Here is a 21131-nt window from a genome sequence, read left to right on the forward strand (position 1 = left end):
GCTGCAGGCTTTTTTGTCCCCATTCTCAAGCCAGCCATGGTCTCCTACCACCCTCCACCCCCCTGGTGGGATGACAGAGCATCCTTCGTGCTACCACACACCTCCACTCCTGCCCGCATCCCAAACGCATCCATCGGGAATCACAGATCCCAGACTCTGCCATCACGTCTCACATCCACATCCTGCTGAAACACTCCTACTCCCCTCTTTAGCACTTTCAAACCCAGCCTTGACCCTGGATGTGCCCCAGGGATCTCAGGCTGCCTACAGGCTGCAACCATGTGCAGGGACAGCAGGCTGGGTGCCCCCGGTGCGTCCTATTCCCCCACCCTGCCCAGGCGGCTGCGGTACCACCACACCATCTTTCATCCCTCCACGATGGAAAACCGTGGATTTCCCGTGCCTGCTGCACAGATTCATTTCTCCCTTCCCTGCGTGGGAGCTGGGACCTGCTGGGGAACATGATCTTCTGCTCCCCATTGTTCACCACAGCGAGGGGACAATTGTGATTTCGAGGCATTGTTCACAGTGGGGAATGAATCACCCTTTGTCCCACAGGGGAAGGTCTCTGCACCGCCCAGCCCCTTGCTGCTGGACACGCTTTTGTGTGATAATCTCTTTCCAATGCTCCAGCCCATCTCCAGCAAAGCTCGACCCACCCTTTGCTGCCCATCCGGCCTTTGGCATCAGAAGACGCCTGCCCGTGGGACAGCAGAGCGATGTGTTAGTTGGCTCGGACAGAGAAGGGCAGAGAGAGTTAGTGGGGCAGAGATCACTGGGAATGGAGTAACCTCCTCTCAAAAATAGCTACTCCACTACTCCAGCTTTCTGAAACAAACCAAAGGCTTCAGAAATCTGTCTAGCACAGACAGGCCTTCGTTAGAAGTGGACAGCAGGTTCCGTTTGTTTTTCTAAGCTGCACATAACGTTATAACTGCATGCCTTGCATGCACACACTTGCTCTCCTACAGGGCTACGGCTCTCCAGGATCACCAGCAACAACATAGTTTTATTCCTTCTCTGCCTGCAGACAGACAACTGCCTTCTCCCATGCCAGACCCTGAAGAGCAGAACACAGTGATGCCAGAGCTGGGGACCGAGCCTGGGAGTGGGGTAACCCAGGTCACTGAGCTACACTAGTGTGGCATTGCCCCCGCCCATCCCTGGGAACTGGGACAGCAGATGAGGCTGGTCCTGGCCCAGCCGTGGACTCTTTCACCTGTGGGTTGTGCTGAGGCTGTCGGGGGGTTGGGGCATCGACATGACCCACAGGTGACAGCTGGTTGTCTGCACCACAAAGGGACAAGGCGAGTGAACACTGCAGAGCCTGAGCTGGGCCAGCTCCGAAGTTTGGGCTCCCCTTTGTGTTTTGGATGCCTCAACAGAAACCTGGGGCAGAAGCAGGTCCTGAGAGCCAGGACAAGGGGAACCCCTTCCCCAGGTTTTGCATCTCACTGGCTACCTCAGCTGCTGGCTTGTAACCCCTCTCTGTTCCCAGCATCGCCCTCCTGTCACTCCAGGTCACCCCAATTCATGCCCAGTGCTCACCCCAGGTTGAGCTTGGCCAGACAGCAGGGGGCTGCTCTCCCCCCACCCCAGCACCCCCAACCTGCCCAGGGCAGCAGGGCTGAGGAGCATCAAATATTTATCAAAGCCCCAAAGAGCAGCTACGGAGGGGATCAGGTTTCTGAGCTCACCAGCTCACCCCTCACTGCTTTGTGTGTGCCAGGCGCTCGGCCAAGCACCGATAAATAAATAACACAGCTCCTTGCTGTGACACCACGCTGCCGGGAGCTGCTGCCGCCGGTGCCCTGCTCACAGCCCCTGCCCCACGCTGCTCCTGGCATTAAACTTTCAGGTGCTGGGGAGAGGCAGCAGCTCCCACTGGCTGGGGAACAATTATTGATGGGGCTAGAAAGCAGGCGAGTGCTGTGACCTTAGTATTTCCCCAACCTGCCCAGCTCTGCGGGATGTGAGCATTTTCTTCCAGGAGTGAAAACCCCTTTTCCCCCAAGCTGGTGGCAAGGGCCACGGCTTGGTCCCCATGCGAGGGTTTTGGGGTTCATCCTCCTGGGGAAGGGCCACACATCACCCCAAGCAGGGGACATCCACGAGCTCCCACAGCAAAAGGGGTGATGGCTGCCAGGCCTGGGGCACCGGCTGCCAGATCCAGCCCTGCCCGCCCCTCTCCCTCTGTCCATGTGCTGCCCAAGCCCTGCCCGGAGCACAGGCAGCTCCGGAGGGGTGGACCTTGTTCTTCAGGAAAAACACAAGACACAAATAAGCCGAAGGGAGGGCAATTCCCAGTCACATCAAGACACGTGTGGTCCAGCACTCAGTGACCAGGAAGCTGCTTCCAAGAGCAGTTTCTCTCCATCTTTCACAATTTTGGGTCTTCAAATCTATGCAGAGCTTTTTCCCCTCTTTTTCCAAACACCTGCCTGGCAGCGCACCAGCTCAGCGGGCAGCACTGACCTGTCCCTGTGGCTAGCTGCCAGACCGGAGGGTGGTTGGGTGGGAGGTCACCCCCTCCCCAGTGCTGGAATGGGTCCCACGCGTCCCCAGCACCCCTTTGGCTGCAGCTCCAGCACTGGGTGGCATCAGACAATGCCGCCAACTATGGGGCTTGCTGTGCTGTAGGGGAGGGAGATGGGCACCCATGGAGCACCCCATCTGCCCACAGGATCCCACTGCCACCCAGGCAGGCACAGGGGCAGCAATTTGCCTGCTCCAACCCTCCTCTGTGCCAGCCAGAGCTGGCAGCACCATCCCCCTTTCAGTGCTCGCAAGTGCCCGCTTTGAATGAGCTGCTGAAGGACCTTGAAGCCATTGCTGAAGCACCCACATCAGTTTTACAGCTCTGTATTATGGAAGAACATGGGATGATCTGATGGAAAAAGTCACAGGATGGGGGTTTCTCAGCTTCTGGCTCCCTGAGGGTCCCATCACCTCTGCTGTCCCTCTCCCCACCTGCAAGAGGAGGACAGGACCCGGCTGTTCCTGCCAGGCTGGGAAGGACTGAACATTCCCACACAGCATATGCTGAGGAAACCCCAAAAGGCTTCCCAGGAAGCCAAACCCCTGTGCCATTACCTCCACCAGCCGGTCCTGGGGCCGTAGCCCCGCTCTGGAGGCCGGCGAGTCGGGGTCGACCGAGCGGATGAACTGCCCCGGCCGGGACTTCTCACTGTGCAGGTTGAAGCCATAGCCACTGGGGCCTTTCTTCAGGTGGCAGAGACGTGGACACAGCTCCTTCTGTCCGTTTAAATCCTGCTTAACAGAGGAGAGGTTGAGGGCAGACAAAACATTTAATTTATAGGTTTGGTTTTGCTCTAAAGCAGATGCAATCATAAATAAAGCTACCAAGGAAGCACCATATCTGCACGCTGAGCAGGGACAGGTTAACAAATGAATTTCCTCTCATTGAGTCTATTTTAGAAAATCAATTGTCCAAAACCATTCCAGAAAAAAATTAAAACAACAACAAAAAATGTATTTCCTTCACCAGAAACAGCACAGATATAATCCACCCATACACCAAGACCCTCCTGGCAGCAGCCAAGCCCCACGGCTGCAGCCCTGGGCAGGGAGGAACCAAACCCGAGAGCCCAGGCAAAGCACAGTCTCACCAAGACACTGGATTAACCTTAGTTATTTATTTAAGGCAATGCCATGCCCTTGGTCCCAGTGACATGGGCATCGCTGGCGGGTATGATCACCTCCCAGCAGAGGGGCTCTGGGGGCTGGGGTGATGAACCCCATGCCTGGCAGCTCCCTGCAGCACGGAAAGGCTGAGCTTGCTGTAGGATAAATGTAGGATGATGCTGTAGGAGGCACAGGAGCACGTGAGGAGTTTAGCACTTCCCCCTATCCCATGGAAAAATGCTTTATGGCTCCTCAGGGCAGCTAGGGGAGCAAGAAATCCCAGCTTTTCTCCAGATCTGCAGGACCCATTACACTCCTGCAGACACTGCTCTCCCCACCAGCCTCCCTACGGCCCCTTCCCAGCCCACAGCTCCTGGCACAGCACCATGTCCCTAGCAAGAGCTGTCTTGGAGATACAGGTTTTTATTTTCATCTGTAATTTAAGGAAAACATCCCCTGTGGCTGAGTTTTAATCTTTCATTAAAAGAAACGCCACTCCCCTCCTGCTAACAGATTTTTTTCAGATCACATTTATGGTGAAATCTCGTACAGCCTTTCCTTTCAAATTAAAAACCCACGCAGCAATTTCCTCCACGTTCCTCTCTTGGTTGAGAGGCGCCATGAAACACCAAACTTGCACCCCCTCCCCTCCCACCACGTGCCCAGGGATGTCCTCCATCCTCCAACAGCTCCTTGCACTTGCAGGCCCTTGGGGTTATTTCTGCAAAATACCCCCAGTGTTGCTTAAAAGCCCCTTCCTCCCCAGGAAATGCTGCAGGGGCTGAGGGCATCTGTGGCTGATGCCCAGGAGACGTGGCCTGGCCACCACACACGTGGGGGGGACCCCAGGAACAATGCCAAGGGGCTCCAGCTCCACAGAGACCTTGTGCCACAGGAGCCAAACAAGTCAAAGGATGTTTTCCACTGCCACTGTGGCTATCCGCAGGGTCCTCGTGTGTCCCCATGATGATGGGGAATAACTCTGTCTGCAACAATACAAGGTGATTTTTGGCCACTGTAAGACACGGTGGGGCAAATATGGAGGGCAGTGAAGAGCTGAATCGATTCACTGGCACATGGTGATCTCCTGGCTCCCCGTGGGGACAGTGGTGACCCACTGATGGTACCGCTTGCTCAGTGCCTGATTCCCACAGGAGGAGCACAGCGTGCCACCCACCCCACTGCCAGGCAGACGGGCACTGCCAGCGAGCTGCTGGCTTCTGCTGCTGGGGCCACCATGGCTAAGTCACTTCAGGGACTGAACCTGTCTCCTCCATCCCCTCAAAGAAGGGATTTTCCAGAGGAGCACCAGGCAGGGACATGCAGAGCGACTACCCCCAGAGACCCACCGTGCTGGGGAACAGCTCTGCCAAGCACAGGGCATCAACTGTCACCCACACTGAGCACAGGCACCATCAGTCACATAAACACCCTGGCAGGGTGACACTGCTGCTGCTGGCAGGGGACAGAGGCCACAGATGACAAGAGATAAACCCAAATAACCCCAGTAAGAAATAGATGCTTCATGCCAGAGAGAAGATGTGTCCCCGTGTTGTGAGCAGTGCCCATGGCCGCCTGATGAGCAGGGGCCCCAGAGACCCCCCAGCACCCACTGTCTGCTGCAGGTTTGATGCAATAGGATGAGACCTGAGGATGGGGTGAGACATGGGAACAGGGCGAGGGGAAGCAGAAACCCCCCCCGACTGCCTCAATGTGGGGGGGAAACTCCCCCTCACCCTGCTGGTGCTCGCTGTGACCCCATACACACCCGCCAGCTCGATGGGATGTAAATAAACATCCCAGAACAGCTCGCCTCGAGGTGCTTATGAAATACTCGAGCTGGTGGGGTTCATAGTGTGTTGGAGGAGTTCAGGGGATGACCACAGTCTCCATCCCCACACAGCCCTTTTTTGGGAATACAAACACAAAAAATCTGCTATTTCCCCCCATTACTTAAGGCTGCCCCTTCCCAGGGGGGCTGAGCACACCAAACTGCCTCCTCCATTCCCTCTGTGACTTGCTTCCCCACACTGAGCTCTCCCAAACCCAGCCCCTACGGGCCTGACAGCCTGAACCCCCCCAGCCCCACTGAACCCCAAAGCAGGGAGGTGACAGCAAAGCCTTCCCCAGGGCCAAGCACCGGCACTCAGCAACCCCTGGAGATGTACCCGCTTACACCCATCTGCCCCCACTTGCAACGGTTCATGTCAACTGTGCTCTCCGACAGTGAGCCACGAGATCAGTCCCGGAGTCCTGGGGCAAAAAGCAGGGGAATTCTGGTCGTGGCTGCAATGCCCAGGGGGGACAGAGGTAGATCGGGACTCAGAACCAGCTTGACCAGCTCAATCCCAGCACCAGGGGAAAAGAAATAAAACAAAAAAAAAAAAAAAAAAAGAGGGATGTGAGATGACCAGCCCTCACTAGATGCCAGGTCAGAGCTGCCCACGATGCCACCACTCCAGTGCAGGAGGGACACGTTGGGCACTTCGACTCCTCAGGGCCAGAGCGCCCAATTCTTCAAAAAGCACTTAATGAGAGCTGCTGTTGGTAGCAGCCATCACGGGCATCTGGGCTTGCTCAGACCAGCTGCAAACTGTACCTGAACACTTGCAGAGATTAACTTGGCAATGCAGCTTTTTATAAAAAGAGCACTGAGGGAGCTGAGCTGCGGGGATGCTACTAGAGCAAGTTTTGGAGGAAAAAAGACCCACACAAGCACCATGATGCTCTTGGCATTGATACCTCAATGCACAGATAGGTTCTTAAAAGGGAAAAAAATCATCACTGCAACACCTGCTGATCGATAAAACCCAGCTCCTACCAAAACAGGGCAGGGGTCCCACAGCACCTCAGATACCTGCCAAGACTAGCCCCTCTGCCACGACCCCGTGCTCGCATCCTCTCCCTCTGCAGATTTAGCACGTCTGTATTTTTCCCATGGCCCCGGAGCAGTTAGTTCACCCTATCTGCAAACATTTCCAGCTTGGAGTTCTTCAAAAACTGAAAACAGGAAATGATTCAACCGGCCGAAGAGGGTCGGATCTGCACGACCTTAAAGGATGCACAGGGCTCTGTGCAGCTAGGAAAAAGGGGCATGAGGGGAATGCGTCTGGGATCACCTACTTAGGTTTAGAAATTACTTTAACCATTTTCCTTTTACTCTGTTTTTAAAGGGTCAGCAGTGCAAAAGTGCTGAGAAAAATCATGTGAAAATGCCACATTATAGCTGCTGTCCCAGCATGGGGATCCCCAGGGCTTGGCAGGAGGCTGTAGGGGAATGTACTGTTAGGGGCAGTCCCTCTGCTTTCAGGGGATCCCCTGAGATCACCAGTGAAATCAAATTACTCAATAAATAAACCACACAGGGGAAAGCTTCGTCTGCAGGATCCCTTTGGCTGCAAGGGTGGTAACCAATGCCGTGTCCCACCTGGGCTTGCTCTACTTTCCCCACAAAATCTTGAATTCAAGGTCCTTAACTGAAATGAATTCAAGATCTTTGTTTTAAATAAATAAGTAAATAAATAAAATCCCAATTCAGCATCTGTTCCGAGCAGAAATCCTCAGGCAAAACTGCTTAACCTCCCGCAGAGACGATCCAGGGCTTTCGTTGGGCTCTTAAAGCTCCCAACTAAAGCAGTCCTCAGCCACGGGAAAAAACAGGTCTTAGCCCACAAGCCTGCAAAGCCCCTCTCTGGGATGAAGCAAGCACAGATGCTCCCCTCACTTCACCCAGACCCGAGCACATGCTCAAACACTTTGCACTTATGTGCTCTGTTGACACGGAGCTGCTGCATCTCTTGCCAGCTCTGCTATTTATTTTCTTTTTGACTGGTGCCAGCATTTCCCTGGTTGTGTTCTGGGAAGAAATTTCCTAAGCTCCCGGGGGGGCAGGGAATTTTGCCTTTGTGAAACCCAAGGCCTGCGATGAAGTGTTCCCTGTAACAGTGGCACGTTATCTGGGCTCGCAGAAACTCGTCACCACTCACTGCCGCAGAAACGCTTCAGTATTGCTCTGGAGGAGGCTTTGCCACCCTTTCACACACCAAGAACATAAGAAACAGCTTGGGTAAGTTAGATTTACAAGTACACTAGAAAGCAACAAAAATTAACTGTACTTTTGGTCTGCTTGCATGCAAAAAAAGGTATGCAGAAAAAAATGAAGCAAATTATTTTTCTAGAAATCTAGTAACCAGTGGCCACTAATTTCATAAATTGGATTAAGCAGCAATAGCATGGCATACTCCACCTACAAGTATCACTGCCTATACTCATCCCCAGGTACGTGTGTGCGTGCACAGATAAATGCTGCTTGGACAATAAGCTGCATTCCCACACCACCCCTGGACCTGCCACTTGAGGCAAATCATCATCATTTTAGAAGGAAAAAGGTTTCGGAAACGCTGTTCGAGCTGGTCCATTTAAAAATGCACAAACAAGACATTAAATAACAATGAAATGCTCTCAATTAAAAAAACAAAACAACCCTGGTTGGGTGTTGCCAGCTCTCACAATCTCATTGCAACTCTTACAACATATTTTGTTGTTGTTGTTGTTCCCCTCAGTTTCTAGTGCTGCTGCTGGGAGCTGGGGTCCCCTGGGGACATCCCTTGGCTCATCGGGTTCCCCCAGGGACACCCCCCCCAGGTCACTGGGACACCCCAGCACAGGCTTTGACCCTCCTCTATGCAGGTCCCTGCAGAGACCGGGACCATTCCCATCTCATACACCTGGAGGCTTCAGGCACACTCCACCACAGAGGTGGTATCATAAACATCACTGACTGATTAACAACGGGTTTCCATGCAATGAATTAGTCGGTGCCAACCTCCACTCAAGCAGAATCCACTCACAGAAGCACCAAACCATCCACATTTTTGTCTTTTCTGTTTCCTGAAACAAACTCACCTCCCAGATTTTAAGGTGCAGCAGAGCAGCCCCCCACACCCTGTTGTCCAAGCAAAACCCACCTGTCCCTAGAAAAGCCCCTCCCTGGCTCCAGCACCCACACACTGGCCCAAGCTCAAGGCCACAAGGCCACCAGCGTCAGACCCACTCGCCCTCACCACTGACCCAGCCCCAAGCTCCCAGCCCTGGGTTGGGGCCATCCCCATGCTCCCCCCCAGCCCCTGCCCACCGCTGCCGCCTTCCCAAAGGGCACTAACCCACAAAACTAATCCGTGCCTTCAAACCAGCACCCACAGCGTGACTGAGCAGGAACTGGGAAGAAAAGGGCTTTTCAAAGACCTCTGTCATGCAGGCATCTGCACGTGCTTTTAAGCAGAAGCAGGGAACTTGCCGGCGTCCCAGTCCAGCCCAAAGCCACAGGAACAGCCACGCGTGTCTCCAGGATGCTCAAAGCCATCAGTAGCCACATCCCAGTGCCATCTCCAGCCCCACTGCCCTGCAGCAAATGCGTGGGGCAAACGCACAGCATGCAATGGGCTAAAACGCCTTGAGAGGTCACGCCTTAGGGATTTATTCTAGGAATACAACACCGGTGCTGGCATGGACACCCGGCTGTCCCAGGTCCTCCAGGAGAGGAGGGAGAGGAGGACTGCTGAGTGCACACACACATGCACAGAGACAGTCCAATGCTGAGGCCGGGTCGGTGTCACCCACCGCAGAGCCTGGTGGGTCCTGGTGCACCACAGGGCAGAGTGGCTCCTGCAGACCAGCACGGTGAAGCCACGATGCTGCCTTGAACCTCAGCAAGGGGGTTCACCCCCTGAACCCCCCGTCCAGGCTGAAGGGATGCTCTTGGCACAGCTGGGAAGCAGGCAGTGTCCCACGGCAGCACCGCGGTGGGAGCAGGAGCTCCGGCCCTGCTCACCTGCCCCGGCACAGGGATTTGCTGAAGCAGGGCTGAGCCCATCCGCCACCTCAGCCCCATCACTGTGTGTCATCACCAGAGAGCAGGGCTCGTCCCTTAATCAGCTCAGTCCCACCTGGGACCACCTCACCCACCGCACTCTGTATCCACCGGTGATTTCGGGGCAGGTCCCAGTGGGTTTTGCTGTTTCCTGGGGGCAGCGGCAGCCAAATAGGCTCTAATCTGGCTGTCAGGAACGGCACCGCCTGGATGCACTCCAGGCTCACCATCACCCTGCGACATGCCAGGCCTTTCCGCCTCTGCTCGGCTGAGCTGGAGAGAACACAGGCAGGAGCATTCCTGCCTAATTTACATTGTTAACATATTTTCTTTTAAGTCAGCTCCCATGGCGCTTCCTCTCTTTCACATGTGGTTTTGGTCAGAAAATGGCTCCTTTGCTCGCCTGCTCCTTGCAAAGAAAACCTCCACCAGCAGAGCCCACCGGGGCTGGGGAACACCGGGCTCCCATCCTGCTCCACAGCCACCTCAGGACACCAAGAGGTCCTGGGGGGACAAAGAACACTGCTCAGGGCCTCAGTGTCCATCCCTGCCATCTCACCTCCAGCCAGGACCTTGCCTTCCCCTGCACTTTGGTTTTTCTGCTGCAGGCATTGAGCAGCGAGGGACCCCTTTGGGGGTTGCAGAGGAGAAGGGCAGCTCCAGCACCACAGGATCCTGACCAAAACCCAAACACCAGCCACAGAGCAGCGAGGGGCAATGCCGGGAGCTGGGAAGGAGCCAAGCGGGTGGAGAAACTCGTGCAGGAAGGGGGCCTGGGGCTGCAGCACCACCAGAACAAGGGGCCCATTTACACCCGCCCTGACACAGGCACCCTCCCTTGGCAGTAATGGTTATACTGGGAGCCGAGCTGAGCCGCAGGCAAGCTTTAATTGCCACTATTATTACTACAATTTGTTGGAAGCTCAAAGGCCGCTGCCTTCGCTTGGATTTGGGGATGCACTTAACTTTAAGCAGATGCTCACCGCCCTGATCTGAGAAAGGAAGGGGAGTGTGTGTGGGGGGGGGTGTCTTTGCATCCCCACCGTTTAAACCCACTGTCTTTCATGTTACAAAGAGGAGGAAAGCTGGGAGAAGCGGGAGCCCTCACGGTGGCTGCTGGCAGCGCCCGCAGCCCTGCTCACCGTGAGAACCGGGGAGGCTTTGGGCTCATGCCACGGCCAGGAGCGGGATTGCTGCCTCCATTCACGGCCGTGCCAGGGATCCGCTGCCTGCTACAGCGGGGCTGGTTTTCATTCCCCTTCCCCCAGGAATGACTCAAATTTTCCCATTAAAGCAGCACCAGAAAGGGGGCTATTGTATCCCTGCATCCCCCCGGGCCAGGAGGACCTCAGTGACACTTTGCAGGGGGGACAGGGCTGAGCGCTGATGGCAAATGTCAAAGGAGCCTCAAAACACAGCCAGAAAGCAGGACTGCTGCAAGGGGGGAGGCAGAGCATCCCCAGGTCTGTGCCACAGGGCAAGGACACAGCAGCTCTCCCACTGTCCCCATTGCTGGGAAAACCAGATGCTGCCGGGGCTTCCCAACCTCTGGATGGTTCTCAGCTCCACACCAGGATGCTGCAGCCCCCCACACGCTGCTGGGAAGGGCTCAGGGGCTCCCTCCCTCCCTCCTTCCCCGGCCGCACACGTTTCACCCAGCTCCGTCCCCGGCTTGGAGTCAGCCAGCGCCAAATCGGCTCAAACTCCAGATGTTGGTGAAGCGCTATAAATAAAAGAGGGGGAAGGGGAGACAGGGCTGGTGGGACGGACGCCAGGCCCACCAAAACACAAGCAGATGTTCCCCTTCCTCACCGCCCCTGTCCGCAGTGGGGCTGGGGGAGAAAGGCAGCAGTTCCAGCACCCAGAGGTGCCCCCTGGCCGGTGAGACCCCCTCCAGCACCTGCAGAATAGGGAATAACTCGGAGGTTTTCCACCAGCCAGGCCAGGAATAACTCCTCAGGCAGGACCAGCTCAGTAAACAACCTGTTTCCATTTTTATATAGCCACAACTCTAATTACCACCCACCCCGTTAGCCAAGGAGGTGTTTCAGCTCCAACACCAGTGGTCAAAAGAGAAAAACCTCACTTCATTCTTTCAGTAGAGACCTGACAGCCTGACTGACACGCACTCTTAAAGCTCATTGCTTTACAGTATCTCCTGGGCAGTGACAGCTGCTGCCTCTACATCACAACAGCCGGGAGAGTTTGGGGTGCTCCCTGGGGTCTGCAGCAGTGTCCATGCCAATCCCTGCCCTGAGAGAAAAGGAGCTGAGCTGCCACAAAATCTTTTTTAGTAGGGCCTGTGGTCACCCTGAAACAAGCAGAGTTATCTTCAGTATCACCAGGAGGAGAGGAAGGGTGCTGCAGGTTCCTGAGGGCACCAGCATAACCTGTGCCGTGGTGCCACTGTCCCTTGCCTCGGTGTCAAAACTTCATGCCACCACCGACCCAAACTGCCACCAAGGCACCTCACCTGCCCGTGCAGGCTGCCAGCCCCAAACCCAAGGTCTGGGCTTCTGTAGCTTATTTAAATTGCTGCCATTATTCAAATTGCTCCAATTATTTAAATTGCTCCAGCTGGGTTTGAATGATAGAAGCATAAAAAAAATTACTTGTTTTTAAAGGGGCAAAAGACACTAAGATTTGTGCTGGCTTCCCCAGGAGCTGCTGCCCCAGCATCCTCCCGCCAGCCCCGGGGGCTCAGCCAGGCGCTGTCTCTACCCATGGTGGGGGGCTGCTGCAGGAGTGGGGGCTGCACTGGCACTCACACACCCGGTGCCCTTTGGATGCATCCCACCGCCTCCTCTGCCACGGCACAGCACAAAGGGAGCGGGTGGCCAGCCGGGAGACAGCCGAGCGAGCCCAATTAGCCATGGAAAGTGTCCAGCCACGGGTACTCAGCAGGACCCACAGCCAAGCCGGAGCTGATATGGTAATTTGGATATTTTTGGTGAGTCTCCAGCCCCTGCCAGCTCTGTTTCAGAAAGCACTGAGTTGAGGCCGGCAGTGCCAGCCGGGGTGCCACCGAGTCCCTGCTCTGCCCTCAGTCACAGCCCAATGGTGGCTCCTGCGAGGAGGGGGACTGGGCGTGCAGTGGAAACCCCCCGCCTGCAGCACGGCTCCTTCCAGTCACAGAGGGGAAGGATGATGCCCACAGACGGCCACAGCAGGGACCTGCTGTCCCTGGGGACACTCACCCTGAGCCCTGCAGCCATGTCACACACAGCAGTGGGGAAAGCGTGGCTTGTCACTGGTGACCCGCAGCACCCAGCGGCCCTTTCCAGGGCAACACAAAAGCAATCAGGAAAAAATTAACAAGGTCCTTCATGGTCCCCTGGCACTGCAGGAGCAGCGGGAAGGGGTACAACACCTTTCCTGAGCTGTGCACCAAAGTGCCCAGGTGTCCCCCAAACCTGTGCACCCCAACCTGGTCCCTCCCAGGCGCTATGGGATGCAGATCCCTTGGGAGAGCGGGGCGGCCGTGCCAGCACCCTGCTGCAGAGCTGGACCTCGGCCACAGCCCCAGACACGACAAAAGGTTATTATCCCGAGAAACTGCCCAGCAGGAGAAAACAAGAGCAGGAAGGATGTGAAGGGTGGGGAGGACGCCTGATCTCCAGCCCACGGTGAGAGTGCCTGCCAGGCTGAGCTGCCCCATGGGATGGGATGGCTCCTGCCCCCAACCCAGGCACCCCACACCAGAGCAGGGTGATGGGGAAAGCGTTTCACTTGGGGCCTCCCACCAGTGTTTCAGCTTTAGGCAATTTGCTTGCAAAGGAATTAGAGCCTGACCTCATCAGCTGATCAGGTGAGGGGGTAGGACTAAATGTGCCCCTCTCCAAAATCCCAGGCACCGTGCTGCGGCTCCCTCTGCGCATTAAGGAAATTCCTGAGCCCAAAGGAGCCTCTCAGGAGAGGGACTGTGGCCAGGGCCATGTCCTGGTAACGACCACACATCCCTGGTGGGGACAATCTTGGGTGAGAGTCCCCAACAGGCACGTCCCCTGGTGAGGGCAGCCGGCTGGGGTCCCTCTGATCCCACTCGCCTCCCCCCCAGCAGCAAAGTCACCAGCCAAGCTGTCCCCGCCATTCCTCAGCAATCCTCCAGCTGGGGAATTTCTCAGCCACAAGAAGCAGCCTTCCCCCCCACCCCGTGCTTTGCTGGCGTTTGAGCAGAATTAGGCAGCAAAGGCACCCGCGCTCTCCCCCAGGCGAGGCTGAAGCCAGGAACAGCAGCACAGGCTTGGCTGGGAGCAGGGACCAGCTGGCCCAGCCCAGGGAATGACACGGGGGAGGGAGGATGGAGGAGACCAAAACCGCCACGTGCATGTGTTTTCTTTGAGAGACAACTTTTCCAGCACCATCTGCCAAGGCAACACGCAGCCGGGATACCAGCGAGCTCCCCTGCTCCGGAGGGATCAGCTCTGGGACAACGTGGGGCAGCAGCATGGGTCCTGGCAGGCTGGGATTTGTCCAAGAGGAGAAACATGGGATCTCCATTCTGGATTCAAAGGAATCTCACCAGATCCAGAGGGATCTGTTTTTTGGCGGGTAGGAGGGAAAGGAGTCAAGGAGCATCGATCACTGCGCAGGGCTCAAACCACAGCCTGAATTGCTGGAATAGGGGGAAAAGTCCTTCCCACGCTCCCCACGAACCCCCAGGCAAGGGGAGGGATTGCTGTGGGTGATGGGAAGGCAGGAGATGCTGGGAATGAGCTTCCCAGATTGAACCATCCTCCCTCCCTCCCTCCCCAGGAGCCGTGCCACAGCAGGATGCTCAGGGTCCCTGAGAAAGAGACATGCCCCTCCACGGCACCCAAATCAGAGGCACAACTGTCACCCCCAGTGGCACATCTCAGTGTCCTCAGCCTGCTCCAAGACAGGCAAGGGAGTCCCAAACAGAGCATCCAGTGCAGGGCAGGACCCAATGCACACCCCGCACCCAAGCTCGCCCTCGCTTGCAGCCAGAGACCCTGGCTGGAGCCGTGCACCATAAAACTGCTGACCACGCTGTATCAGCCTGCTCTTTGGACTCCTCAGCTTCTCACTGCCGCCAAGCCTTGAGCAACCACCAAACCATTCATTAATGCTGGCCCCATTTGCTGCCTTTAATAACCCTGGGTCATGAGCAGGAATCCAGCCGTACCAGCTTTGCGCTCCCAAGAGCAACAAGCTTGGCACCACTGACGCTGAGGGAAAACCCCTCGAGGTGGTGAGGGCACCACGGCGAGCACTGCTCCCTCTCCAGAGAGGCCCCCACACCCCATTAGATCCCCCCCAGCCCTGAACTCCTGGCTTGCACCCTGCAAGCTGCATGACCACACTGCAGCACCTGTGCCGGGGGACCCACTGCAGCACCACATCCCAAACCCCATGGCCCACAGCTGCTTCCTGCTCCAACCCACCAGGAGCTCCCCAAAAAACCTAACTTTTGGGGATGGGGGTGCAGTCCCCAGCAGGTCAATAAATATCCTGCAGCCCAGCAGAAAGGCAGCTTTTAGCTGAGGTGTCTAACACAGGATGGAGAAGCCTGTGTTCTGCACCCTGGGCCAGCAAGGACACAGCTCCTGGTTCTCCCCCCGACCTCCCGCAGCCTCCGCAGCCCTGGAGGAAGAGGTCACGGGTGCTATATTTAGACTTACAGAGCCCAATAAAGCACGTGCAGGGTGGGAAACAGCTCACAGAAGCCACCATACTGGCCTTTAGGGGCTGATCATCTCTTCCTGCTCTGTCACCAAGCCCACCCTGTGCCCAGGCTGGGGTGAGGGGTGTGATGGACACGGGGCAGGAGGAGCTGGGGGCAGCCCCGCAGGTGCTTCAGCTCCACAGAGTGTGCTGCGCACTCGCCGCATGCCTTCCAGGTCCCACCACCACCCAGCAGCATCCCCAGCACGGGGACACATCTGTGCCTCCCCAGCCCGGCCCCTGCCCGGGGACAGGGGGAGAACAGGCGCTGCTCTGTGAGCGCCAGGGAGCACTGGGACCAGGGAAGTTCAATAGTTTACTACCAATATTTGTCTTGGCCGGGCGGCTCAGCTCGCTGGAGGAAACAGGGCAGGGGGAGGGCTCCAAACATCCTCTGCATTCCTTATACCGAAAGTAAAGCCAGCGCTGTGGCACCCGCGCTTGGGGTTAATCAAATGTAAGGCCTTTTGTATTTAGAAATTCTGCAACAAAATATCCAGGGGTGCAATTTTCCAAAAAGCAGGAGTGAAAGGCCTTGCTCACAGCCCTCGGCTTGACACACAAGCTACCCCCTCCTCCCAAAACCCCACAACTCAAAGCTTTTGCCCAAAATTTGTCCCTGGAGCTGATCCAGACACAGCACCCAAAGTCCATGGCTCTGCCTGGGGCTCTCAACCCCCTCCACATAACTCAACCCTCCTTCCACAGCCACATCGCAAGCTGCTGGCACCAGCTGTGTCCCACAGCACTGCTGGAAAACACGGGATCAACCTGAGACCCCATGCAACCGCGGAACAGCAGAGCTCACTCGCTCGGCCTGTACCACTGCGATACTCCGCTCCAAAAATGACATGTTTTATAAACCCAGCTCCTTAAAAATTGAGAAGGTCACAGAAGATGCCCTTTGCTTGCCAAACACTGCGGGGAGCTGAGCACCCTCCTGGGTGAGGGGCTGGTGTTTATCTCCAGCCCAGGCGGCCAAACGACACCTCCGTGCCGGGGCAGATAAGGAGGCTGGGCGGCAGCTCTGCCAAAGCCCTGCACCGTGGCGGGTGGTCCAGGACAAAGTGCATTTCGATGCAGAGCGGGAGAACCTCCCGCGATAACCCCCAGAGCCAGTGCCAGGCTCCGGCTGCTCCTGCTGATAAACCCCAAAGCAAAGGCGGGTGCGCGGTGCCGGGCACACTCCAGTGCCAGCTGCGGGGCTCTGAGAAGGGCTCCCTGCCCCTGAGAAGGGCTGAAGTGGACCAGAAAGCCATGGGAAAAGCAGCTGCCCCAGGAATGGCCCCAGCAAAGCCGCTTGCAAAACCAAAAGATGGATCTGGGTGCCCAGAAAAACCCAACAGCCACTTCAAGGAGCAGCGCAAGGCAATTTTTATGCCCATGTTCAGGCTGCCCCAAGCACCTCCCCAGCACAGCAGCGGGTCTCCTGTGTACCCCATCCCTGGGACAGAGGCAGCCCCCGATGTCTGTGGGAGACCTGCGCTCATTAGCAGCTGCCAGACAAGAGCAGGGAACTCTTCCAGGCAAAGCAGACTATTCACTCTACTTAGAACTAATTAGGGCTTGTCTTAATTAAATCCTGCTAACCATGAACAACCCCAGGGCCAGAATTAACTGATTTACCTGGGATGGCCTTTGGCTGCCCAGGAGTGACTACTAGCCCGCTGCGAGCGAGCCAGCACTGTGCCAACCATGGCAAGGCAGGAGGTGATGGGGCTTGGGAAGAGCCACTGCAGACCCACCCCACGGCAGAGGTTCACACCCTGGGAATGCTGGTCCCACCGGGTGGCACGGCCCCAGCCCCAGGGCTGTGGGAAGAGCTGCTACAGCACAGCCCAGGGTGGGAGCTCAGCTCAACAAGGCAGGATTAGCCCTCCCACCACCTTTTGTGCTGCTGTTCCTTTAATGGGATTAGTCCCTGTAAACCCCTAAGAGGGTTTAATCACATCAAGTGGCAGGGTCCGTGCAGGCAGTGAGCCTCGCTTAACTGGGTTTGTGGCAGATGATGACGGAGGGGCCCAGGACCACATCCAGACACCAACTCACCTGCCCCACTTCTTTCTCCAGCATCCCCGGCCGTGGGGCAGCGCACAGGCTGGCGCAGTGCTGGGGCTGGGGACCCCACCGAGGGAAAGACCCACTGCCCAGTTGTCCGAGCCCAAGACACCCACAGAGCAGCCCCACACACCACCGCAGTATCAGTACCTACAGGGAATAGTCTTTCTCACCCTCCCCTTGCTCAGAACTACTTTTCAATTTGGCTTTCACAGACTCACCACTAACAGACATCTACCACTGGCTTTTTTTAACTGGTAACAAACTCTCGCAAGGCTTTAGTGCGAAAAGAGAGACATTTAGCCAACAAAATACAGCTCCAAGTCTGTTACAGTTTAAATATACACAGCAGTGGAACCAAAACTCAGGAGTTCAGGCAAAAGCTGTAAAGAAATTAAGTTACGATATGGATCTTGCCAGAAATAATTATGTTGACAACTTGGGGTTCAACTCCTTATTTACAGAGACCTGTGGATCTGGAGAAGCCCTTCACTGATTATGAGTTTTAATTTTTTTCTCCCTCTCATATCCCAACCTGGAGTCTCTCAACATTACTGCCTGTAAAATCTCCATCCCTAGAGACGGAGCCAAGGACTGAGAGCCAAAACCAGCTTGATTCAGACCTTAATTCATACACTAAGGTCTCTGATAGTGCTGGGTAAATCACTCCATCTCAGCCTTTGTGTGCCCAATGGAAGGGGAGGAACGAAGTGCACAGAAGCGATGCCACCACCATCGCATCACGTTCATGTGCCTTTAGGGCTGCAACCAGCAAAGGGGTGTTGCCTTACAGATTAAAACCTGCTCTTTATAACCTCCTTCAGAAGCTGGGTGTATCCAGCCACCAGCTGGACACCCTGGCCCCCTCTGGCCCAGGAACACATGCTGTAAATCAGCATACGCACAGCACCTTTGCTTCGTGTCACTCCCCTCCCCATGAGAAATGCTGTAACATCAAAACTTCTGCCCCTGGGTGGGAGCAGTCCCATGCCCAGGGTGGGGCTGGGCAGGAGGAGGTGGGATTCACCCAGACCCACAGCATTGTCAGGTCTGAGGTCAAACTTCTAGAGATGTTTTACCCGCCCACACTGCACGGTGGCACCAGAGACAGTCCTGGACAAACAGCTGGAAACGTGCAGCGTGTGCCCTCCTCCACAACTCATTTGTGTGACAGGAATAAATAATCCAAAAAAACCCAAACCAACCCCAAACCCAATATTGTTTTAAGGTTTTCTCCACCATGACAGGACTGTGAGCCCAACCAGCCCAGAAAACTCAAAGGGATGGAGCAAAGTCACAGCAGAGGTTTTGTGCAGCTGCCAGGGCACATGCAGAAAGCCCTGATTGTGCCAGAAGATTTTTAATTTATTTGAAACCATTTAATATTTTTACTATTGAACAGAACCATTAAACAGCTGGCAAGGAGCCCACTTATGAGCAGGGCTGTTATTAAAGCAAGCTGCTCAAGTGCATCCCTGCAAGCAGAGGGGGCCAGGGCCGGCTGTGCCGGAGCAAGATGCATTTTGAACAGCTCCCATTTAATATCAGTTTTCAAGCCATTTTGAGGGAAAGCTTTTGATTACTTGAGGATGCAGAAGGGAACAGCACTGGCTGGACCACACACAGCATCTCTTGGTGACAGCAGCGTCACCGCTCTGTAGACAGGCAATGGGCTGGGATGCAGACAACCCCCCTGCCATACTTCTGTCCCCCTCCCAGGGAGGTGGCAGGTCCCAGGGGTGACCCCACTGTTCCCTTGCAGGAGCAGGTGCCCCCTGGGAGCACGTGGCCCCAGGAACAAAGGCTCTTGGCAAGGCGCAGCTCCTCTCGATGCTAATCTGCCTCCTGCCTCCTGCTCCCTTCCACTCGCTTTGTATTTCACTAAAAATATCGCAGCGGAGGAAGTTTCTGCTGTGGGGTGGATGCTCTCCTCCCCGGGAGGGGCTTCCTGCGCTGCCCCAGCACAAAAATAACCCCCCAGACAAGCTTCTCCGTGGGACCCACTGCCCACACCGAGCCCAGGCAGGCGAGCTGCAGCTGGGGGACAACTGCTCAGCCCCCTCCTTCTGTCCCTGCAGCCCACCTGCAGCTCCCGGGCATTTTGGGGGATGGGACACAGCCACAGTCTCCACCAAAGGAGGCGTTTTGCATCTAAACCCCTTTCCCACAGCACTGGAAGGGTTGGAAGCCAGGGCTGCCCCCACCGTGCCCCAGCATGGTGAGCAGCACACTGTTTTCTTCACCTTACAGTGGCACGGGTAAGTGTCCCATCCTGTACCTGGATTGCATCCAGCAGGACGAGGCTCAGCTCCCTGCCGGCACCTCCTCTGAGTGCTGTGGCAATACCCAGCCCACACCGCTCCTCCATGGGCTTATCACAACCCGAGCCCAGGCTCCCACAAACCCCACTCCGATATCAAAGCCAACGCACAAGAATCAGAAGTTAACACACTGCTGATGCACGAGCAGACGGGGCCATGTCGGGGACGAGGCTGGGGCTGCCCCAGTCCCGCTGTGGGGACCTGCAAGGCTGGGGGGGCAGAGCCCCAAACCTGCTGCCCCTCGAGCAGCACAGACCCCACTGCTCCCAAGTGCCTACACCCCGGGAGGGACAGAAGTGCAACCAGCTCCTGAAACACCCCAACACTGAGAGGGCTCGACAAAAGCAAGTCTCATCCTGCTCCTTCTAACCAAGCACCAAGCCGGAGAGACCAATGGTCTGAAAAAATCAGTTGGTTTTTGGCATTTATCCTATTGCTGCCTGCACAGGAAAGGGGCAGGCTCCCAAGAAAGCAAAACACGCCATGCTTCCGAGTAAAGTCCATGGTATAGGAGCCTCCCGCAGCCCAGATGGCCACAAGCCACCACGCCACTGTCCCACCAGGCGAGGGGGAAGCATCCTACTGCCACCCCTGGAGAGGGTCCCTCCAGTTGCCACATGCCCCAACCTCCATCCCCAAGATGCTGTGAGCTGGAGCAGCTCCAGAGCCCACCCGCACTGCCTGCAGCCCTGGCCCCGACTCTGCCCGGCCCGGCGACACATGATGCCGGCGAGCCCAGCACTATCAATAATGCAGCGGGGTCAGCGTCGGCTTCCCCGCAGCTCTGCCACACGCTGGCCCAGCTCCTGCCTCTGGGACACGATTGAAGCACTAAGCCCAAAAGTAAGCCTGTCTTTGCTGCTGCTCCTGCAGCACCCAGACCCCTCACCATCCCCATGCAGCCCAGTAATTTTTTTTTGCAGGGACATGACCACAGCTCCTCGGGCTCTGTGCCGGAGGGTTTCCCCAGGCTGTTGCCAGCACAGCAAGAACCTCAGCCAGGTTCGCTGCCCTCCCCGATCCACATCTCCCCACAGGTCTGAGCCTGCCACTGAGGCCTGGGGAGTGCAGGATGCTGCAGGGAAGTGCTTTAATTTAAGCCATGCTTTTTTTTTTCCTGTGTGTTTTTTTTTAATCACATAATTACTGCAGACATTTCTGCTCATGTTAGGTTTTATTACATCTTTGTGGTTATTCTACAAGCCCTAAATTTTGGGCCTCAACTGAGTTGGCAAAGTTCTCCAAAAACATCTGTCCCGAGTTACTCCCCTTCCAGCACTCTGGCAGAAAGCTGGAGGCTGAAGATGTTGCAACGCAGTGTTTTATTTGCAACAGAAAAAGTTCTTATTCCTGACCCAAACAGAAGTGTAAATATTTACTGACTGGATGTCAGCGCTGGCCCCACACCTGTGGGTCCCGATAGGCACCCATGTGCTCACCCATCCTCCTTCAGGACACAGTGTGTGGGTCCTCAGGCACACCAGCTCCTCTCGAGGAGCTTGCAGGAGGTGGCATGCAGGAGGCTCGACGCCTGCTCACTGTCACAACAAAGC

The 21131-nt window shown here is 56.0% G+C and overlaps 1 protein-coding gene across 2 annotated transcripts in view; it reads right to left on the bottom strand.

The window, feature by feature from the left end:
• The window catches only part of NHERF2 (NHERF family PDZ scaffold protein 2), a 38230-nt gene that overhangs the window by 8733 nt on the left and 8366 nt on the right, over positions 1-21131 (bottom strand). Inside the window, exon 3 of one of the 2 annotated variants that reach the window (XM_074919810.1) lies at positions 3094-3270. In XM_074919810.1, coding sequence (XP_074775911.1) covers positions 3094-3270 — 177 coding nt within the window. Of the gene's footprint in view, positions 1-3093; positions 3274-21131 lie in introns of both variants that reach the window. The other variant, XM_074919809.1, reaches the window with a different exon arrangement.

Source organism: Athene noctua, chromosome 15, assembly GCF_965140245.1.
Source record: "Athene noctua chromosome 15, bAthNoc1.hap1.1, whole genome shotgun sequence".
Taxonomy (NCBI): Eukaryota; Metazoa; Chordata; class Aves; order Strigiformes; family Strigidae; genus Athene; species Athene noctua.